The sequence below is a fragment of the Bidens hawaiensis genome, unplaced genomic scaffold, assembly GCF_021521415.1.
Source record: "Bidens hawaiensis isolate Kalapana, Puna unplaced genomic scaffold, B.hawaiensis_p1.1 tig00001961_1, whole genome shotgun sequence".
NCBI classification, from domain to species: Eukaryota; Viridiplantae; Streptophyta; class Magnoliopsida; order Asterales; family Asteraceae; genus Bidens; species Bidens hawaiensis.
Window position 1 is genome coordinate 3,048,031 of NW_027491109.1, and position 19,438 is coordinate 3,067,468.

The 19,438-nt window shown below is 31.0% G+C and overlaps 1 protein-coding gene, 1 non-coding gene and 1 pseudogene across 2 annotated transcripts; 2 read left to right on the plus strand and 1 right to left on the minus strand.

The window, feature by feature from the left end:
* Positions 1–10,227: 10,227 nt before the first annotated feature.
* LOC143603260 (early nodulin-like protein 8) lies at positions 10,228–12,165 on the plus strand. The gene is made up of 2 exons (XM_077080104.1): positions 10,228–10,894; positions 11,455–12,165. The coding sequence occupies exons 1-2, from the start codon at positions 10,720–10,722 to the stop codon at positions 11,856–11,858; spliced, it is 579 nt and encodes a 192-aa protein (XP_076936219.1). The 5' UTR covers positions 10,228–10,719; the 3' UTR covers positions 11,859–12,165.
* A 1,649-nt stretch (positions 12,166–13,814) lies between these two features.
* TRNAV-AAC (transfer RNA valine (anticodon AAC)) lies at positions 13,815–13,888 on the plus strand. The gene has a single exon. It is a non-coding gene; the product is annotated as a tRNA-Val (tRNA).
* A 1,737-nt stretch (positions 13,889–15,625) lies between these two features.
* LOC143604091 (protein LEAD-SENSITIVE 1-like) lies at positions 15,626–19,381 on the minus strand (annotated as a pseudogene).
* Between the last annotated feature and the right edge of the window lie 57 nt (positions 19,382–19,438).

Below are 19,438 nucleotides of genomic sequence, written 5' to 3' on the forward strand. Positions count from 1 at the left end.
AGATCATGAGAGAACCTTTTTGAAATTGAGAACTATGAGAACCATTTTGAACCACAAAAAACCTAAAAATAAAAAAAATCATAAAATAAAAAAAAACACAAAAATCAAAAAAGTAAAAAAACTAAAATTCTTATTTTATCATCCCGGTTTCATAAAAAAAACCTCGGTTTAGCTAAATTATATACACATATGTATAATATATACATATATACATTTACATGTCTTTTTGTACACATGTGTATAATTTAAGATAAATGATATTATACATATGTGTATATTACATAACTAAAGATTAAATAAAATTATACATATGTGTATAATACGACGTTTTTTTTCTTTTTTTTAATGAAATCGGAATGAAATATAAGAATTTTGGTTTTTTTACCTTTTTAAAATTTTTAATAATTTTTGTTTGATGATTTTTTTAAAGGTGTTTTTAGTGGTCCAAAATGGTTCTCAAAGTTATCAATTTACAAAGGGTTCTCTTAGGATCCTTACCATATATATATATACATATATATATATATATACATATATATATATATACATATATATATATATGTATATATATATATATATACATATATATATATATACATATATATATATATATATAGGGGATGGTTCAAGAGAGAAATGATATTATTGCAAAAAATGTAAGAAGTGAATATGAACCACTAGTTTTGTTTTAAATTTTAAATGCTTAAAGCTAAATAAAGAAAATATTAATTATTCTCTTTCTTCATTTAATATAACTAATAAACTATAATACTTATCTATTTATTTAATATAACTAATTAAATTATTATAATTAGAAAATATTACGAACACATTTATTTTTATAACTTACTTTTTGTTTCTTAAATTTTTATCCTACACAAGTATAATTTATTCATACATTAAAATTTCTTTCTATCCAAAACTAATTTCTTCCAACTCAATATATCAATATCCATCAACACATAGTTACATTATGATGAATAATACCAAATAACTATTTTACATGTGTTTGCATTAGATATCAACAAAAAACATACAACCTACACAAAAACGTATAATCTATACTTGTTCTAAGAATAAGACAACATATAAACTACACACGAAAAACATTTAACCTACACACAAAATTCATCATCAATAAAATACTTACGCACACGGAAACATTTAACCTACACACATAAAACACATAACCGACACACGAAAATTTTATCTTACACAAATACAATTTATTCCTACATTAATTTCTTTTTAAAATCAATTTCTTCAAACTCAACATATCAATATCCATCAACACGTAGTTACATTGTGATAAATAATAAAAAAAACTATCTTACACATGTTTGCATTAAATGTCAATAAAAAATATACAACCTACACAAAAACATGTAACCTACACTTATTCTAAGAATAAGAAAACCTATAGCTTACATACGAAAAACATATTACCTACGCATGTGTAAGGTATGTGTATCTTTGTATAGTTTATATAATTGTTGATGTCAAATTACATATGTAAGCTGTATGCTTTTTGTATGTTGTACGTTTTTATTGCTCAATACAAGTGTAGGTAATATAACGTTGTGTAGGATGTATATTAATTGTTTACATTTAATGGACACATTTGTATGATATTTTTTTATTATTATTTATGACAATAATTTTTATAGGCATACCAATTGAAAAAATATATATATTATGTTTTGATATTTAATGTTAAAAATAAGTTGATATATGCTAATATATTGAGTGGTGATTATTTTTTTAATATAAATAAATACTATTATATGAATAAATTATATTTATGTTGAATAAAATGAATTATGTGAAAATAAAAAATAAAACTAAAGTAGTGTTTTTATCTTTTTAATTATTATAGCTAAATTAGTTAGATATATTAATTAGAGAAAGATTTATTATGGTTATATTAGTTGTATTAATTGGAGAGAGAGAGAGTGTGTGTGTGCATTTATTGTTGTATTTACATCTTTTTTATTTATTTTTAAGCATTTAAAACTTAAAAAAAACTACTGGTTCATATTCATTTCTCATATTTCTTGTAATAATATCATTTCTCTCTTGAACTTAAACCTATATATATACATATATATATATATATAAGGGAGGGATAATTTGAGAACCTCCTGAGTTGTTAGAACTTTGATAACTCAATTTTTGACCACAAATTTAATTAAATGGGTTAGAATATGTGGCTGAGATTAAATCTGAATAAAAAATGAATCAGGAGAGAGAATAAATATTTTTGTTGATTACACAAGTTTAAACTTTAGTTACACATGTGTAAAATGTCGATTCGGTGTGTAAAAAATTACGGTAATTTTTTGTACATTACTTACACTTACGTATTACACATGTGTAAAAAAAATTCAAAAATAAAAATTGTTACGTTGAGTTCTTTCGAGTTCTTAAAACTCAAAGTGGTTCTCAAAAGAAATCAATCATATATATATATATATATATATATATGTTTAAGTTAAAGAAAGAAATCAAATTATTGCAAAAAATGAGAGAAATGAATATGAGCCACTAGTTTTATTTTAGATTTTATATATTTAAAAATAAATAAAAAAGATGTAAATGCAACATAAATGTGCTCTCTCTTTCCAATTAATACAACTAATATAACCATAATAAATCTCTCTCTAATTAATATATCTAACTAATTTAACTATAATAATTAAAAATATAAAAAACAACTACTTTAGTTTTATTTTTTATTTACATATTATTCATTTTATTCAACATAAATACAATTTATTCATATAATACTATTCTTTATATTAAAAAAAAATAACTTCCACTCAATTTATTAGCATGTTGTTTAACACTAAATATCAAAACATAATATATATATTTTTTTTCAATTGGTATGTCTATAAAAATTATTGTCATAAATAATAATAAAAAAATTTCATACAAATGTGTCCATTAAATGTAAACAATAAATATCCAACCTACACAAAGTTATATAACCTACACTTGTTTTGAGCGATAAAAACGTACAACATACAAAAAACATACAACATAAATATGTAATTCGACATCAGCAATTATATAAACTACACAAAGATACACATATCCTACACATGCGTAGGTTATATTTTTTTGTATGTAGGTTATATGTTTTTTTATTCTTAGAACAAGTGTAAGTTAAATGTTTTTGTATAGGTTGTATATTTTTTATTGACATTTAATACAAACATGTGTAAGACAGTTTTTTATATTATTCATCACAATGTAACTACGTGTTGATGGATATTGATATGTTGAGTTTGAAGAAAAAGAAATTAATGTATGAATAAATTGTATTTGTGTAAGATAAAATTTTTGTGTGTAGGTTATATGTTTTCGTGTGCGTGTGTATTTCATTGATGATAAATTTTGTGTGTAGGTTATATGTTGTCTTATTCTCAGAACAAGTGTAGATTATACGTTTTTGTGTAGGTTGTATGTTTTTTGTTCATTTTTAATGCAAACACATGTAAAATAGTTTTTTTGGTATTATTCATTATAATATAAGTATGTTTTGATGGATATAAATATATTGAGTTGGAAGAGATTAGTTTTGGATAGAAAGAAATTTTAATGAATAAATTATACTTGTGTAGGATAACAATTCAAGACACAAAATATAAGTTATAAAAATAAATAAGTTCTTAATATTTTTCAATTATAATAATTTAATTAGTTATATTAATTAAGTAGATAAGTATTATGGTTTATTAGTTATATTAATTGAAGAAAGAGAATGATTAATACTTTTTTATTTAGATTTAAACATTTAAAACTTAAAACAAAACTATTGATCAATATTCATTTCTCGCATTTCTTGCAATAATATCATTTCTCTCTTGAACCATCCCCTATATATATATATATATATATATATATATATATATATATATATATATATATAGGGTTCAAATAAAAAGAAAGAGTTTCCTAAGAATGGTAAGAACCAATAGATTTTTGACAAGTGGCATTACAACCTATGGTGAAAGAACATTTCTAAGAAACTATGTCGGTTATAGTGGTGAAAGAGTAATTTTAGAAAACTATGTCAGTTTTTGTTAATTTTAAATCTCAACAATTGATTAACATGATCCAATGACTTTGATTTATTCCTAGTCTTCTTAGGAAACTATTTCTTTTTAGTATAACTCTCCCCTATATATATAAACTAATTTTAGTTTTACTTAATATAATAATAAAAAAATTGTTTTTTTCATTTAATTCGATCACTTTATTTTCATTCTTTGATTTTTTCTAATACCAAAAAAATCTGCTAAAAAACATTAGAATGTCTAGAATATGATTAGAACCCTAGCAAGCATTCCCACCACAAACTTTAAGTAATCCAGAGAAGCCATGCTACCAAGAGTTAGATCATATCATTCTTTCACAAATAATTTTTATATAAAAAAAAGCCTTAAAAAAACTTCTTAATGACATCAAACCTCTCAATTATACTAATTAAATAATTGTTTATTTTTAATTAACAGTAGATATAGAGAGAGAACTATTTTTAGCCTACTTTGACAAGGTGGCGTAGATAACTAATAATCTTGTTATGTACGCAAAAGTTAGCCTACTTGTCTCGGATGTCAACTTTTAATTGTTAGAAGTTAGAATCTATCTTACGATTTTCAGTGATAAAAGAAGCAGGTTGTCTTTAGCAGCTTGTCTCTCATGGTGCAACCTTAATAGTCTAGAAGGAGTCAAAGCTTATTTTAAAAAATGTGTCAAACATGTTTGTTTTAGTAATTTTCACATAATATAATTCAATAAATTATTTCAATATAAAAAATGAATAAAATGATGGAGGTTGACTTCCGACCCATATACTCTTAATTATTTACTATTTTACATGCTATAAATATAACATAACCCGAATCTGCACCAAGTCACTAACCCGCTTATAAGTAAATTGAAATATGGTAATGGGCCGTATTTATAACATTTCCTTTTTCCCTTTTGAAGGTAGATGCATTTTCATTCTTTATAAGGCTACCTGTAGTGGGGCTACAAATTTGAGGGTTTTAGGGCAAAATTTGAGGGTTTTAGGGCGACAAAAGGACTACAACACCGCCTCTTGGGTGAAAATTTTTTTTTCTTTTTTTTTTTGGGGGGACTGTTTATCGCCCTTTCTTCCTTTTCCATTTATTATTATTATATTCACATGTGTCTTACACACACACGTGTATATATATATATATATATATATATATATGATCAGGATCATGAGAGAATCTTTATGAAATTGAGAACTATGAGAACTATTTTGGACAACAAAAAACCAAAAAATAAAAAAAAAATCATAAAATAAAAAAAAACACAAAAATAAAAAAAGTAAAAACACCAAAATTCTTATTTTATCATCCCGGTTTCATTAAAAAAACTCGGTTTAGCTAAGTTATATACACATATGTATAATATATACATATATGTACATTTACATGTTTTTTTGTACACATGTGTATAATTTAAGATAAATGATACTGTACATATGTGTATATTACGTAACTAAAGATTATATAAAATTATACATATGTGTATAATACAACGTTTTTTTTTTGTTTTTTTTTATTTTTTTAATGAAACCGGAATGAAATATAAGAATTTTAGTTTTTTTTACTTTTTTAAATTTTTTAGTATTTTTTGTTTTATGATTTTTTTAAAGATGTTTTTAGTGGTCCAAAATGGTTCTCAAAGTTCTCAATTTGTAAAGGGTTCTCTTAGGATCCTTACCCTATATATATATATATATATATATATAGGTTTAAGTTCAAGAAAGAAGTCAAGTTATTGCAAGAAAGGAGAGAAATCAATCTAGCCAATCATATTTTTTCTTTTCTTTTTCTATTTTAATTAAATATGGGGTAGAATGGTAAAACTTACTAAGTTGTTTATATTGAAACTATTAATGCTATTTTTAGATATTTTAATATGTTTAAATAAATATTTTATTCATAAAACAAAATTAAGAAACCGTTAGCATACTGACATTATTTGATTACACATCCTAAATCTTTAAACAAAATTATACATATTATCCCTTTGTTATTTAATTTTTTTTGTTATTTTAATTTTAAAAACAAATCATGTAACATTATAATTTCCCGTTACCATCTATTTTAATTTTAAACATGATTTTTTCACATAAATTATTTGACTGATGAACTATTTTCATATAAGATAACATTCGGATCATTCTTTATAAATTTCATTATGTTAATTAATTAGGTTAAAAAATATAAAGATTTTTACTAGTATTCACCTACACGTAACTAATATTCACCTACACATAACTCATATTCGCCTAAACAAATTGTTAGTTCGTTTTATTTTCACCTGCACGTAACTAATATTTACCTACACATAACTCATATTTGCCTATACAAATTGCTAGTTCAATTTATTTTCACCTGCACATAACTCATATTAACCTACACATACAAGACTGAATTAATTATTTGGAATTCATGTAGATGATTATTTATTATGTTACTTGTGTAGGTGAGTTTATTACCATTCACCTATACAGGGCAATAACCCTACACAATGAAATAATCCTACACTTCAGTATTGAAATAATCCTTACAAATTCCTACACATGCAAAAAAAAATGCACTTTATATAAAGTTGGATAATAGGCCTAGTTTTTTAGAAAAAAAGAAAAAATACATCTTGCCTTTCTTCACAGTACTTTGTAAACAATTGATGTGGTTTTGGAAACTCTACTTGTATATTAATTTGTTTGGAGTGAGATAATTGCTAAAAAAGGAATCTATTTAATTGGATTATAGAAACTGACTTCAAAATGAATTCTATAAAAATATGTTGTCCATTATGTCCTATTTAAAAACCTTCTATAGTTTTTTTCTTATTTATTACAAGTTTGCCATCATAAATATATGCCATTGATTAGACAAATTAATGGCTCAGATTGATTTCTCACATTTCTCGCATTAAAACGACTTCTCTCCTGAACCATCCCTTATATATATATATATATATTAAAATAAGAAGTAGATTTATCCTAAGAAGTGTAGAAAGTGTGTTTTTACCACTATATCTATTAAAACACACCGAACAAAAAACACACTTTCCATATCCGCCGTCAGATCAACATATCTAACGCACCAGATTACTTCTTACACTTCTTAGACAAACTCCACTTCTTATTTTAACCCCACCCTATATATATATATGTATATATACAGAGGAATGTTAATGTACAAATGGAATTAACGTACTAAACATGAGAATCAAGTAGAGTAATTATATAATTACTCTATATATAATCAGGGGCGGACCCACATAGGTCCGATCGGGGTCCCGGGACACCGATGTTTTTTAAAAATTACTTAGAGACGGTATATTAAATTTTGTAAGGACCCCATAAAAATTAATACTTGGAACCCATACTATTAACATTGAACTGGTACAGTGGAAAGTCCCTTGTTTTACTTGTGAGAGGTTGTAGGTTCAAGCCCCATCATACTCCTCTTTTGTTGTTTTTTTTAATATCCTAGTCTTAGTTATTCAGTTAAGGTATTTGTGCTTTTTGTTAGTTTCTCTCATATAGTCATTATCACCATACAACATATATAATGTTAACATGGATTTTGCAAATTCTTTTATTATTTACCTTGTGTGTGTATATTATAATTAATCATTTATTTGTGTTAGAGTTATTTTTTCATGTTTTGGTCAATTATGTAAGACCATATATATAGATTACGTTCATGTTTTTCGGGTATGAATTAAAAGTGTATGTTTCATCTAGTTTGCAATTTAGATTCTTTCTACTTACTTGTTTCCAATGACACCATAGTTCCGTGTTTTATTATGTTCCTCGCCTCGACCCGACCCGAATAACGACCGACCCGAAAAATTTTGTAAACCGAAAAAATTGGGACCCCATTGACAAAAAATCCTGGGTCCGCCACTGTATATAATTACTCTACTTGATTCTCATGTTTAGCAAGTTAATTTTATTTTTATTTGATTTAACCCTATATACATATATATATATTTATATATATATATAGGGGCTACAACACCATTACACCCCTAAAACAAAAACCCACATTTTGCTGACTGGGCGCCACATTACACAAAACATCTCATTTTGTAGCCCCTCCATTACACATAGCCTAATGTTTCAAATGTGTAATTCTTTCCTCTTCATTGCATTTATGTTGCAAAAGCTCCTTTGGGTGGTTGCACAAAGATCATGTATGAGTGTCTTTTCTTTTCCGTCTTAAATAGCACCGTTTTTTTGGTCTTAAATTCAGAAAAAAATTAGTTCTTAAATGCATTAAAGGTGAACCACTCAATATGTGATCACAAGATAAAAGAGACAGATTGATGATATGAAAGAAAAGTCAAAACTACTGTTATTAAATAGGAGATTAGGCCACTTAAATCTTTTTTTTGTGTCAAGATTGTTTGCTTTGTTGAAAAGCAATGTGTAAGGCTATGTGTAGTGGAGAGGCTATAATTGGAGGACGAATTGTGACACGTGGCGTCCAGTCAGCAAAATGGATGAATTTGTTTTTAGGGTGTAATGGTGTAGGGGCTACAAGTTGGGCCCATGGTATCTTTTTTCATTATTTTCCTTTTATAATTAAACTAATCAAATAAAAACCAATTTCTTCAAACAATTAAATAAAAATGCATTAAAATTAATAAGAAATACAAAAAAATACATAACTAAAAATATAAAAAAACATATAGCTCGGTTGGCGTACATGTTTAGGTTCGGGTCGGGAAATTGAAACGGATAGCTCGGTTGGTTTAGGTTCATCAGGTTCCATTGTAAGTTCACGTTCGGTTGGTTTTGCGAACCATGGTGTTGACCGAAAGGAGGGAATGGGTGGTTCGGTTGGTTCGAGTTGTTTCTAGGATTCATTTTGCATATACATATACACACACACACAACATATATACATATACATATATATCACCACACAACATATATACATATACATATATATACACACACAACATATATACATATACATATATATAAACACACAACATATAATATAATAATATTATTATTTTCTTCTTCCAGGCGATGAAAACACCTCGCCCCCGCCCCAAATCGCCGGGGGGGGGGTGTGTTCGCACCCAATGTCGCCCAAATCGGCGCCCACTACGCATAGCCTAAATGGGTAAAGATTTTTTTTTTGAACGACTAAATTTGTACACTATATAAGGTTTGAATCTATGATTTCTTGTTTCATACTTTAATCACCTTACCATCTCATCAAAGTAGAAATGAAGCTATTTTGATAATTGAAGACTTAGAAGTGTAAGCGTGTAACTAAAGTCAGTTAGCATATAGTTGCTTAAAAACAAAACAGAGATTCATGAATAAATCTAGTGAGCAATTGTGTGAAAACAGTAATTTCATGTATATGCTATGAAACCAAATCCAAATCTCTCTTTTTAGAACGGCCAACAAAAACTTAATTATATAAACAAAATCAACACCTAGCAAGAAGCTAGCTAGCAACACTGAAAACAAAGATCCAAAACAAACATCCAAAACAACTAGCTGAAGCTACCACCCACCCAATTACATTACAAAATTAAAAGAACACCAACTCTCCCAAATCTTTTAAATACCTCTCTCCGGTCTTTAATTAGAAACATAAAGATTGCATTCGAATTTACGAAGCCAGGCCCATCCCGAGCTTGACTAGGCACAAGCTTGACTCGTAACCTAGAAGGGCTCAAGTCCGGCTCGTTTCAAGCTCTATTTCTAAAGCCCAACTTCAGCTCGTTAGTAGTTTGTCAAGCTCAGGCTCAGATCGTTTATATTTATTAATTAAACTGCATACATTTATAATTATATAATTATATATATATATATTAATTATAGTTATTATATATAACAAAATATATATCTATAGACTTTAGCTATTTTAATTATAATGGTATATATATATTATAAAAACTATTAGATAAATATATATTTACATATAAAATTAATATATTATAAATAATAGGCTCATAAGTTAGCCCGAGGCCTCAAGCTCGTTTACTAAACAAACTTATTTTTAGGCCCGAGCTTAAGCTAGAACTCTTTTAAGCTCCGCTCAGTATAGGCTTTTAGTGAGCCGATCTCAAATAGCTCATGAGCGGCTTTGACCCCTTACACCCTTAACTCTATATCGAGTGTAGTTTCGAGAAAAAAACTAATAAATTAAAAAACAAAAGAATATTGAAATGTCGGTTACATGAAAAATCATACATCCACATGTTTTCCCATAATATATGCAAGTTTGCATTGCCTCCATGTTGAGCTGCATCCAGTCTTGTATTGCTCTGTAGACCAACTGTCCCACGTTCATTTGTTTTCTTTAAATAATTGATCATGCCTATTTTAATCATTTAATATTTTATTTACACATAATTATCTACTACAAGTCAATATTTAGTAAATTCCATCACAGATCTACCATGACTGCACTATTCAGATCATAGATCCTTAGTCAAAAAGCCATGTTTCCTATTGGTAACAACATGAACAACAAGACTTAAATAATATAAAGTGAGGGCCAGTTAGTCATTATACATACATTATGTCTTCCTTTTATAGATCTACATATATTTGATGCTTGTCTCCTTAAATTCTACTCTCTCTTACTAAATTTGAGTAACAGAACACAGAGAAAAACCGGGGAGATGGCGGTTAAGTTGTCGTGTTTTATCGTGTTCTTCGTGTTGATACAAGCAAATGTGTTTGCATATCAATACCAAGTTGGAAATCTTCAAGCTTGGAATGTGCCCACCTCAGAAGATACAAAAGTTTACACAAATTGGCCCAAGAAACTCACTTTCAGAATCGGCGATTCGCTTTGTAAGTTCGAAACCATTCATGATTCAAACTAGGGGTGTGAGTTTCTGGCATGACACGAACCTAACATATAATTCACGGATTTGGGATTAATATAAATGAGTTCGGGTGAGTTTCGGGTCTAACCCATGAACTTACTTAGCTAAATGGTAGTGTTCGTCTCAATCTGGCATGTTCATGGGCTGACCCGTTTAACCCATTTATTTTTTCATTTTATCTTTTAATTGTGTTTTATATCGTAAATTAAACTGGTTGGATAACTTATGACAATATTTAAAGCATAAATAAAATTGTTTATACACATTATGTTTCTTTTCAAAATTGTAATTCCAAAGTATTAATATGAATGGAAAATAATCGATGGGTTATGTTTGTGTCACCCGTGAATATTATTGTCATGTTTGGGTTCATACGTCTGACACGAATTTTGGGTTTGTGGCAAATTTCCGAGTTTGTGTCGGGTTAGATTGCCAACCCACAAACACGACCCATTTAACACCCCTGATACAAACAAGAAAACTGTTTTGGGAAAACTTGAACTAAAAATGTGTGTAATTATGCAGTATTCTTGTACCCACCAAGCCAAGATTCAGTAATTCAAGTGACAAAAGAATCCTACAACACTTGCAACCTTAAAAATCCAATCTTGTACATGAACGACGGTAATTCTTTGTTCAACATCACCTCACCGGGTGTGTTTTACTTCACGAGTGGTGAGTCGGGTCACTGTGAAAAATCCCAAAAGCTACAGATTTCTGTGTATGCAAGTGATGGGTCATTACCTCAACCACCTGCCTCTGGTCCCAGTGGTGCATTGGCTGACACTGCACCTTCGTACCCGACTGTTTTTGGCGGGATACCAACAGGACCATCGCCATCATCATCGTCGTCATTAAACATTAAAACATCAGTTTTATTTGCAGTCATTGGAGTTATGATTTGTGGTTTAGTTGGTGGCAAGATATAGGAACCAAGTCATTTAAATTTTGTGTAATTGAGTTAAAGGTTACATTATTTGTTTACAGTTGTTTAACGGTATGCAGTGATATTATTTGTACCATATTTAAAAAGATTTTATGCTTTGGAATTTTTACTTTTTTGGAGTATCAAGAAGGACAAGCAGCTTTCATGCATTATTGAATCAAATTATGAAGTATTAAAAAATGGATATTAGATTATACTTTAGTTTAATGTTATAGATCCACATTTCAATGTGACCATGTCCAATTGTCCATCATGTCTAGAGTGTTGGAGAGAATAAAAGAAGGTATTATTGAGTCACTAACTTATTTTAACTCAACTTGATTTACTTATGGAATAAACTTATGACTTACCAAAAGGCAAACAATATGTTTGGTTCATATGAAGTACTAGTCAAGTATATTAAAAAATGTTGCTATCGGGTTGTGAGAGCATAACAAATTGTAAACAAGTAGATTTATCTCTTAAGTGATTTTTGTTAGCAGTTGATCGATTGTTATCTTTTTTAATACAATCGCACATTTGCAAGAAGCAGCGGTGGATTCAAGGTTTTTTTGACGGGTGCAATAAGGTATTCGGCTAAAATAAGTTTTCTTTGTTTTGTTCGAGCTTAGTCGTATTATTCAACCCCGAATTCTGTTTTTATCAATTTGAACAAAATTTCTTATTATAATTATCTTCAAAACCTTTCAGATGTGAGTCATGTTCAGTGACCAAACACAATGGATTACAGAGGAGTTGAGTAATAATCAGTTTCCACAACGACAATTATAATCATAAGAATAAGAGTTAATGGCCATTTTCGTCAATGTGGTTTGCTACTTTCGCCACTTCAGTCCAAAATTTGTATTTTTGTCAATTTAGTCCTCATAGTTTTAAATATTAGCCATTTACATCCTATTCGTCTAACGGCATCCAGCTATGCCGTTAGTTTAAGGGTATTTTTGTCTTTCTCCTTTTTATTTTGAGTTATTGGTCATTTTCGTCCCTGTGGTTTGATACTTTTGTCAATTCAGTCCAAAGTTTGAAATTTTGTCAATTTAAGTCAGTTTTTTTCTATAACCCTAGAGAGCATTATCCAAGCCCAAAACAAGTCTGCATTTACTCTGTCGACAGCAGTAATCATACCCCCTCCTCTCGTATTTAGTTTCTAGACGGTTCCTAAACTCTCTCCCATGGTGGAATTCAATGGTAAAGTGGTCAAAGCAATTCCGTGAAACCGAATTGTACGGAAAAAACTAAAAATCGTTTCTTTGATGAATGTATAATATTTAGGGTTTAGAGATTAACATATCATAACGAAAATCTGGGTCGTAATCAACTATTATACATTAATCAACAAAACAATTTTTAGTTTTTTGTGTATAATTCGATTTCAGGGAATTACCTTGACCACTTTACCATTGAATTCCACCATGGAGAAGATTTTAGGAAATGTCTAGAAACTAAATATAAGGGGGGGGGGGGTATGATTACTGTTGTCAACAGAGTAAATGCATACCAGTATTTGAGGTTGCTCGATGGTTTTGGGCTTGAATTATGCTCTTTAGGGTTATAAACAAAAAACATAAAAAATAAAAAAAACTGAATTAAACTGAACATTAAATTGACAAATTTTCAAACTTTGGACTGAATTGGCAAAGATATCAAACCACAGGGACTAAAATGACCATTAACTCAAAATTAAAAGGAGAAAGACAAAAATACCCTTAAACTAACGGCATAGCTGGATGCCGTTAGACGGATGGGACGTAATTGGCTAAAATTTAAAACTATGAGGACTAAATTGACAAAATTAAAAATTTTGGACTGAAGTGGCGAAAGTAGCAAACCACAGGGACGAAAATGGCCATTAAAATGATCCTGGTTGATTATCATGCATGACACTATTCCTAGTATAACTTGCATCTATGTAATTAGTATAATTACATTAAACCAAGATGGTTTCGTGGTGTAGTTGGTTATCACTTCAGTCTAACACACTGAAGGTCTCCGGTTCGAACCCGGGCGAAGCCATATTATTTTTTAATATTTTCACGGTTTTCACCCACTTAAAACTTAGGATGCTTACTAATTCACTATTATACAAACTTTATAGCAAACTAATCTCAAACTCTCTTATGTCTTATGATATTGCAACGGATTCAATGTCGCTATAGCCGGTGATAGGGGTCAGGGCAGTTTTCGAGTCACCTTTTACTACATACACTTTAGGGAAAGGGGTGACCGGTATTCTCTTAACTCTTTGGTACATGGTCGAATAAGTGCATCATATTTTTACTACATTACTTGTATCTTGAGTTGCATAACCAAGCAGCCACCTCAGGGCAGAAGTATAAGGATTGGATGTGTATTAGGGGTTCTCTATTTTGAGCTATTAACCTGTTATATGCTGAGCACATGGTGAGAAGAGTGTTATTTTGCCTAGGTTGCACCGTTGCACCAAGTTTAAAATAAGCACTTTGAAAGGGTTGTCTATAAACTTTATAGGTGTATGTTAGGAACAAAGCGGTGGGCCACGGAAGCAACACACTAGCACAAACAGTTAAACACGTAGAAACTGAACTTATAATTGATAAACACGACACAAGAATTTTACGTGTTCGGTCCCAACGTGGGACCTACATCCACGGGCTGCAACTGGTTTATTTCATCACAATTGCATGACATAGGTATCAATACTTAAATAGAGACGGACTAGGGTTAATAACTTAGTCAACAAAACAATAAACGAACCTTTAATAAAATAATCAAACCCGGCCCCCATGCTCCATTTTGTCGACCCAAACCAAAAGCTCAAAAGCATTCACAAATCCTAAAAGTGTATTGTTACAATTAGGTATACAAGTACTAATGAGGTATTTCTTGCTACGATACCTCTATAAAGTTCATGTATAACCTTTTCAAAGCGCTTATTCGGAAACTTCTTGTAACTTACTAAGAACACTCACTTCTCATCATGTGTTTAGCTACCAGCTATAATGATGATTCCCCCCTAATACACATCAATTGTGATGCTTCTTTCATTAGTTGATTGCTTGTTTACGTATCTCATGACGCAAGTAACGATGCAAACCATAAAAACGTCTTTCGACATTGAAAAATATGCACTACCAAAGAGAAATATGAAAAAGATCTTCACAGAAAACGCCTTTTCGACTAGCTTAACAATATATACGCATATTGCTAGCTTTTATAAAAGAAAGATTAAACCTGATTGATATTTATTTCTTTTTTCAATTATTTATGAAGATTTTAAAAGACAGGAAATAAGGTGATTTTAAAACTTTAAAAAGAAATTGAAAAAGAAAATAAATATTAATCAGGTTTGATCTCTTTTATAAAAGCTAATGATATAAGATCCAAATCATATCACAAAGCACCTACTGATGATTCATCACAATCACCTTTTGGATTTGGATTTAGATTCCAAATGTTACTCTCTCCAAAAAACAAATTTTGTTTCTAGTCATCATAAAGAGAGAACTGAAATACGATGGGTCCATATAAAATTCACAGTAGCAATTAATAAAAACGGTTTCGTGGTGTAGTTGGCTATAACGTCAATCTAACACACTGAAGGTCTCCGGTTCGAACCCGGGCGAAGCCAATTTTACAATTTTTTTGCACGTTGTTCTTTGACTTCTTAATATCACATCTTAAGGTCTTGTAACAAATGGCATCAGTTACATGTTGCATTTCCATCATCCCATTCATCTCCCACAATTGACAATCCAATAATATAAGTTATAACCAAAAATTAACATTGACAGTACAGTTCTTTTTGTACGGCTGCATTTGTAGCAATCACGATGCATCGTTTAAACCGGTATACGACTGATAATGGTGTTCTAGATGATGCAATTAATATTAAGGCGAAGGATTGTTTATTCAAAAATGCAGAAGCATACTGTATAATATTGTCAAAAAAAAAAAAATGTACAAAAATACTTGGGGTTCTAAGTGTAGGCATCACATACTAACTGAGTATATGTAAATGATATTGTTAAAAAAAACAACTTACAATCACTAAAGCAACAAAGATAATTAAAAACCAATCTTATTGACATTTGAAACAAAATCCCAAGTCCTTACATAAAGCAAACAATAACGTCAACTAGTGTCAAAGACCATAGGTTTCTTAATAGCCACGAGCACACATAAACGATTCAACATGTTGCACTCTAACCTTAACAACATCATCTCGGACACCAATGTCAGTTTTATATCGGTCCCAATAATACCGCCCAACTGTGGCTGCAACTGTGAGTGGACTCATAGAGGTGCGTAACACAACTTTTCCAAACATTTGAAGAACGGGCTTCCATGGGGCACTAGTGACGGAATTCACCTGACCACTGCCTCCAGTAGCGAGCTCGCCATAAACCAAAAAGCCCGTCTTGCAGTATAAAGCGAAATCCTCACAGTTGTTCTTATACACATCATAGTTTCCAAATCCGGTTTCTGATTTGAGCAAATATACGGCTCGGTGGATCACATCAGAGGGTGGGCTCGATGGTTTAATGGTGCATATGCCGCCTCGAATTTTGGAAATATGTGCCCATTTAGTCACTCCATATTGATAGATGTACAGTGATCCGGTTCCAATAAAACAATTCAAACCGAAAGAGTTACTCCACTGTCTGGTTGATGAAATCCGCAGGTGTAAGTGCATAAACATGAATCGAAGTCACAATTTTTCCGCACTCGGGCTGTGAAAATCCAATGTCCATAGAGGTGAAACATGAAGATGGAACTTGAAGATTAGAAGACAAGTTCCATACAGAACTCGCAGTTTCTTGACCGTTCGTGAAATGAATAACCTTGTTTTCGCCAACATAAATACCTGTAATGAGTATTGTATTACCATAATTGAAGATCAATTAGAAAAAAAACAGATAAATATTAAAAAACAGTGGGTTGAGTTATAATAAGAAGATAAATAATATTGTCCATTCATTTGAGAATTGAATGGTTGAGATTAGATTAGAAAGATCATCAAATGTAAAACAAGGGTAAGGGCATAATAGGGATAACACATTTGTTGACTTTCTCTCTCCACATGCAAGGCACATGTCAAATTCCCCCATCATTTTAAAACGTCCATAACTTTTTTATACGACATTTTTTTTTTCAAAACAATTTCACCATAAAAACGAGTGTTTTTTTATCTTTTATATGAGTATCATATTGCTTTATAAAAATAAAAAAAAATTTCGTGGGTTTTTACAAGGTGTGTTTTATCATAATTGTGTTTTACAAAATTGTGTTATACAATTGTGTTTTATTTTTTCATAGTGTTTTTTGCATTGTGTTATTTAATTGTGTTTTTGTCATTGTGTTTTTATTTTCATAGTGTTTTTTCCATTGTGTTTTTTACATTGTGTCTTTTTCATTGTGTTTTTCATAGTGTTTTATTTTCCGGAAAACTTTCCGAAAACTTTTCCGAAAACTTTTCCGAAATTTCCGAAAACTTTTCGGAAAAAAAACTTTTCCGAAAACCAGCTTTCACAATATTTAATACATATTAGACTTTATTTAGATGCAAACAATAAACTGTTTTTTTTAGTGTTTGGATAAGCCTATCGCAGTCATTTGATGATAAAATAACCTGTTTTAGAGTTGCAAATAAATAATCTGATTCTGCATACCTTATTTGTGAAATCGTCCAAACGCTCATTTGATTATTTCAAATAGCCTAAGCAGTTTAAACAAGCAATCCCAAACACACCTCTTAGCTCACAAGTTGTGTTTACTTAAAAATAATAATAAAAAAAATAATTAATGACATGATCCTAACCTGACCCATTTGCCACCCCTACTCACAACTATAGTCCCAAAACAACGATACTTATATTTTCATGAAAAATTGTATTCTAATAATCCTAAGTTCCTAACTATGACCAATTGATTAATAATAATCCATAGTTACATTCAATGATAACCCTAACTTTTAATTGTATTGCATAGAGCAATCACGTAGCATAGTCATCGTAGATATTACACTTAGTTACATTTTATTTATACTCGATATCGCTACCCTCGTTTCTCCGTTCATAATCTTTAATGTGAGGGAAATTGAGTAAAAATCAAATATAAATCGATTATGACTATGCTACGTGATTGCTCTTGGCAACAAAAATGAGAATTAGGATTACAATGGTCAACATGCAAGTATGGTTAATTTGTTATCGACCGATAGGTCATAGGTAAGAGTCATAAAAAAAATCATAGATAATATTTGGCCCTAATTTGGTAACTTTGTCTGTTTGTATCCCAAATTGAAGAAACACTAAGTGACCCAGTGCAGATTATAGATAATCTGGGGGTTAAGTAATGTTTCCCACGAGAATGAGGTCCAACAGAGACGGTTGTTCTTCAGGGGACCCGCAAAACAAACACCGTAAGCTCGTCACTGAGAAGGGGGGGGGTTCCTCCTTGTGACCACCCTCCGGCGTGAGAATCAGACTAGATTGCTCTGAATATAAGTGTATACTAAGAGATTGCTAGATAACCGGATAGCAGATGATCTTACCATTCCAAGATGTTGGAGTATTTATAGCCGAAGGTAGGTTTCCTAGAAGGTACAGCCGGCTGAATAGTATTCCTGTTCTACCAACAGTGGACTATGCACAGGCCATACTGGTTGGTGGATAGGTTACGGCCAACAGTAACAAAGTCGGCTGCGCTATTCCACCAACTGTAGATTATGCACGTCCCACCTACTGTGGATTGTACGCAGGCCATGCTGGTTGGTGAATAGGTTACGGCCAACAGTAACACTATTCCACCAACTGTAGGCTGTGCATGCCCCACAGTAAGGGTTGGTGAGTAGGCAGCGGCTAATAGTGACAAACAGTACTAGAGGGTGCTCCTCCTCGTACTGTTGTCGGTGAGCTGTCACCCTGTGATTGGCTCATGGGCTGTTCTGGTCAGATTGTCTGTCCTATCCATACCTTGGTAGGTATAGTACAAAAGATCTTTCAGAATCATACGGACTGGCTCATTTTGGCGGGATTGTTCCCGCCTTGCTCATTCCTTCATGTGACTACTGAAGTAGCTATTGTCTTGTGCGTGTAGCCATGCTGTCTGCGGGTAGCCTTCCCTGATGGCTTGTATCCGCAACTGCGGGAACAGGCGGGGTACTTCACCATTGGGAGGCTTTCCCTGCGTGTACAGCTTGCGTACTGCGCGTAAGGTTCTCTGAGCATGGTGGTATGTCCTACGGGAGCAGATGGCCTTTGCGCAGACGTCCCTGTTCAAGGTGAGTCTTGCGGGACCAACTGGGCTCTGCTGGGACCTACCTCTTCACAAATATAACGCGATAGAGTTGTTTATCAATGTAGAACACATGCAGAATGTATATAATATAATGTTTGAAACGTATGAATAAAATTAAGGAATAAAATGCAGACCGTGGTGGGCGTAAGTGAATGCAGTTCTCCAGGTGTAAATGTGGTCTCCTGGCTTGATTTCATCTGGATCAACTCGGTGAGAAAGACAACCCATTTTTTATGATTACCTTGATTGCTTACTGGAATTTGATTCTAGGGTTTGAAAGAGAAA

What these genes read in the sequence shown, in the direction of transcription:
- LOC143603260 (XM_077080104.1), top strand. Translation starts at nt 10,720, where the DNA reads ATGGCGGTTAAGTTGTCGTGTTTTATCGTGTTCTTCGTGTTGATACAA. An exon ending in CAGAATCGGCGATTCGCTTT is followed by an intron (nt 10,895 to 11,454) that starts GTAAGTTCGAAA and finishes GTAATTATGCAG; the next exon opens with TATTCTTGTACCCACCAAGC.